General features: G+C 42.0%; 1 protein-coding gene across 2 annotated transcripts; it reads left to right on the forward strand.

Moving 5' to 3' along the window:
- Window positions 1-2,734: 2,734 nt before the first annotated feature.
- Window positions 2,735-3,319, forward strand: LOC100965922 (desumoylating isopeptidase 2-like). Of its 2 annotated transcripts, XM_012813692.1 has the most exons (2): window positions 2,735-2,861; window positions 2,946-3,319. In XM_012813692.1, exons 1-2 carry the CDS (start codon window positions 2,735-2,737, stop codon window positions 3,317-3,319), a joined length of 501 nt encoding a protein of 166 aa, XP_012669146.1. The 2 variants fall into 2 exon arrangements, with proteins under 2 accessions (XP_012669146.1, XP_012669145.1); XM_012813691.1 differs by having other exon boundaries at window positions 2,735-3,319.
- Window positions 3,320-3,905: the final 586 nt, after the last annotated feature.

Consider the following 3,905-nt stretch of genomic DNA (forward strand, 5'->3'; position numbering starts at 1 on the left):
TAGGGGACTACATAAAGAAGAAGATTTATTAGGGCCCCCGACGGTGAAACAATGAGTCAGGACAAGTGATTTTGGGGTTAGTTGGTTAGGATATTGCCAGTTGATCTGATGGGTAGGCGTTGTCCAGAGATATCTTGTCCCTGGCTTGGGAATGATTAGGGCAAGGCAATATTGACCCAGATTGAAGGAGCTCAACAGAAGGGGTGGAGGGTATACTCTGGATTTTTTTTTTTTTTTTTGTAGAGACAGAGTCTCACTTTATCACCCTCTGTAGAGTGCCATTGCATCACATAGTTCACAGCAACCTCCAACTCCTGGGCTTAGGTGATCTCTTGCCTCAGCCTACAGAGTAGCTGGGACTATAGGCACCTGCCACAACACCTGGTTATTTTTTTTTTGTTGCAGTTTGACTGGGGCCGAATTTGAACCCACCACTCTCAATGTATAGGATTGGCACCATACCCATTGAGCCACAGGTGCCACCCTAATACTCTGGATAATTTAGTGTGCATATGAAAAGCCTAATTTGAGTCAAGAATTCACTATGTGGGCATTTTAGAGTGACTACAAGAATCTAGGATATCAAAGGGTCAGAGTTACGTAAAATCCAAAGGCTTGACAAATAGAGGTTTTGGGAAAATAACTATTTACCTCTGAGAGAATAATTTCTCCAGTTGACATCTAATCTAGGGTTAAAATTTCAGCACTATATCTGTGGTCAAAAGTAAAAATGAGGGGTAAGACACATGCCAGTGGTTTTCTCATTTTATGTATTGAGACAGAGTCTCGTTTTGTTACCCTCCATAGAGTGCCCTGGTATTATAGCTCCCAGCAATCTTCAAGTGTTGTTATCAGGCGAACCTATTCCCTCAGCTGGTATTCCAGGTGCCTGCACGACATACAGCCATTTTTTATTCTTCAGAGATGGGGATCTCACTTGTGCTCAGGCTGGTATCCAATTTAGAAGCTCAATCCAAATGACTGGGCCTATCAAAGTGCCAAGATGACAGGCATGAAGCACCACCGCTAGCCACCAACCAAAGTTTGAAAAATATCCTGACTTCAAGGTCTGGAGTGTTGGCTTACACCGGTAATCCTAACACCCTGGGAGGTAGAAGCAGGTGGTCCAAAGTAACTGACCATCATGGGGGAGCACCTGAACTCCCAGATTCTCAGGAGGCTGAAAAAATAGGATCTGTTCTGCCTAGGTGTTTGAGATTGTCGTTAGCTATGATGATAGCTATGTGGTAGCTATCACACTACCCAGGGTGAAAGAGACTCTGTCTCAAGGAAAAAGAAAATGACAACTTTGGTAGAATGGAACAATATTCCTTTCATGTCAATTCATGGTAGCCTGGCTATGAGCAGGAAGTTAGGGTTGATCGTCTCTCAAGTCCTCTCACGACCTGGGTACTTCTTATGCTGTGAGCCTTTTGAGCACCTCAAGTTTTAGAAAACATCGTCAAGTACCTTCATTGAAATAAGTAGTTCACCCTTTGAAAGTGCAAATTCTGTGTTTCTTAGTATAGTCACAGAATTGTACAGCTATCATCACAATCTAATTTTAGAATTTTGTCTTCACACCCTGCACCAAGAACATCAATACCTACTAGCATTCAATTTCATCTTCCCATCCAACCTCACTCACCTGCCCTCCACTCCTAGCAGACAATTGTCTAGTTTTGATGTTTTATTCTGATTTCAGTCATGCTCTGTGTGGTCTCTTGTAAGTGGCCTTGTTCCCTTACCATAATATAAATGTGCACTTCATTCCTTTTGATAGTTGAAAAATAGCCATCATGTGAAGATAGCACATTATTTGTATCCAATTATCTATAAATCCCATTAGTACTCCTGAATATTTTCCCTTCTCATCTAAGATTTTTAAAATATTTTATCAACAAGATATGTTGCCTCTGTCAAAAGCCCTTTCTGTGTCTCTTGAGGTGACCATGTGTTTTTTTCTTATTGATTCTATTAATGTGGTGTTTTCTCTTAGTTGATTTTCCCATATTGAGTTAGACTGGCAATCCTGGTAATAAATCCCATTTGGGATACATGTATAAAATATTTGTATTCTATTGGACTTGTCCTGCACCTATACAGTATATCTCTTATAGAGTGGATACTGTATTTCCTCCTTTACTCCAGAGAAATACATTGGTATGATCATATCTCAAGGAATTGTAAGCTGCTAACCTCAAGTTATCCTTCTGAGTTTATGATTCTCAGCAGCTGAGAGTATAGATCCATACCACCACTGCTGGGAAACTTTTGCACTTATTTCTTGGACAGTTGGGGTTTCTCTATGTTGCTCATTCTGGTTTGAAACCTCAGATCTTCCAGTGAGCTTTCTGCCTTGGCCTCAGAAATTGCTCGGATTATAGGTGTGAGTTATGGTGTCCTTTCATGCTTATGTTTTGAAGAAGGTTTTTCACAATTTTTCTCATAGATAACAGCCCGAGGATTAAAAAAATACCAACTCTAGCCACCTGAGGAGGCACCTGAGCTGAAGTGAGCCATCATGGGTCCAGCCCCGTCCACGCAGAGTCCCCTGTCGGTGGTGCCTCAGAGCTGCCCCGCCGCCCGATGCTTCCGTAATGGCTGCCACAAGCCGGGCTGTGCGTTTAGTGCCCAACTCACGCCCCTTGAAGAACTGGAGGGGGCAACAGGGGCCTCAGGCCCCATGGAGACCGAGCAGATGGAGGACGAGGCAGCGGCAGCAGAGAGGAGGATGGAGGCTAACCAGCTAGTGATACTCAATGTGTACGATATGTACTGGACGAACGAATACACTTCATCCATAGGAATTGGAGTTTTTCATTCAGGAATTGAAGTATATGGCAGAGAATTTGCTTACAGTGGTCATCCTTATCCCTGTTCTGGAATATTTGAAATTTCCCCAGGAAATGCTTCTGAACTAGGAGAAACATATAAATTTAAAGAAGCTGTTGTTTTAGGGAGCACTGAATTTCTAGAAGATGATATCGAAAAACTTGTAGAAGAACTTGGAAAAGAATACAAAGGCAATGCTTATCATTTGATGTATAAAAACTGTAATCACTTTTCTTCTGTTATGTCAGAGATTCTTTGTGGGAAAGATATTCCTCGCTGGATCAACCGACTTGCCGACTTCAGCTCCTGTATACCTTTCCTACAGAGTTGCCTCCCAAAGGAGTGGCTCACTCCCATCGCCCTACAGTCTAGTGTCAGCCAAGAGCTCCAGGATGAACTGGAGGAAGCAGAGGACACTGCTGCATCCGATTCCATGGCAAGCACTGCAGCAGACTCCAGACCTGGGCACCACATTCAACTATAAATGTCTCCAAAGTCACACTTTCAGAACTGTCTCGGGCAGTTAAATATAAGTATACAAAAGTAAACAGAGTAAGTGTTCTTTGGATATTTTGTGTGCAAAGATAGCTCTCCCCAAAATCCTAGTGTTTCAGCTCAGAATTATATTTGTAATCAAAAAAAAAAATTACTTGGCATGGGAGGGAGAAATTTGTTTGAAGCTGCCCTCTGTTTTGTTTTTTTTTTTACCCACTTGTAAATTTGGATTTACTTCTTTTGTTTTATACAAGTTCTGTTATGTTTACAGTATTTTGTATCACTATTTACAAATCGTGCATGGACTCCTGCCACTGTGAAAGAAAATCATCATGTCTTCAATACTTAGGCAGGTATTGTTGGTACTCTTCTGACAATTGCCAGAATAGTAGGCACATAAAAATGATGTACACTGTTAGTTATCATTACCTGCTCAAGAATGTAGAAGACTTATTTTTGTTTTGTGAACTTTGTGGGCACCAGGATACAGAGACCCAAACTGTCCCAAGGTGAAGGTGCACACACAGCCTGAGGGCTTGGAACTCTAAATCCAGTTCCTCTCCATGCTCCCTCCC

Source organism: Otolemur garnettii, unplaced genomic scaffold (genome assembly GCF_000181295.1).
Source record: "Otolemur garnettii isolate 467f Iridium unplaced genomic scaffold, OtoGar3 scaffold00289, whole genome shotgun sequence".
NCBI lineage: Eukaryota > Metazoa > Chordata > Mammalia > Primates > Galagidae > Otolemur > Otolemur garnettii.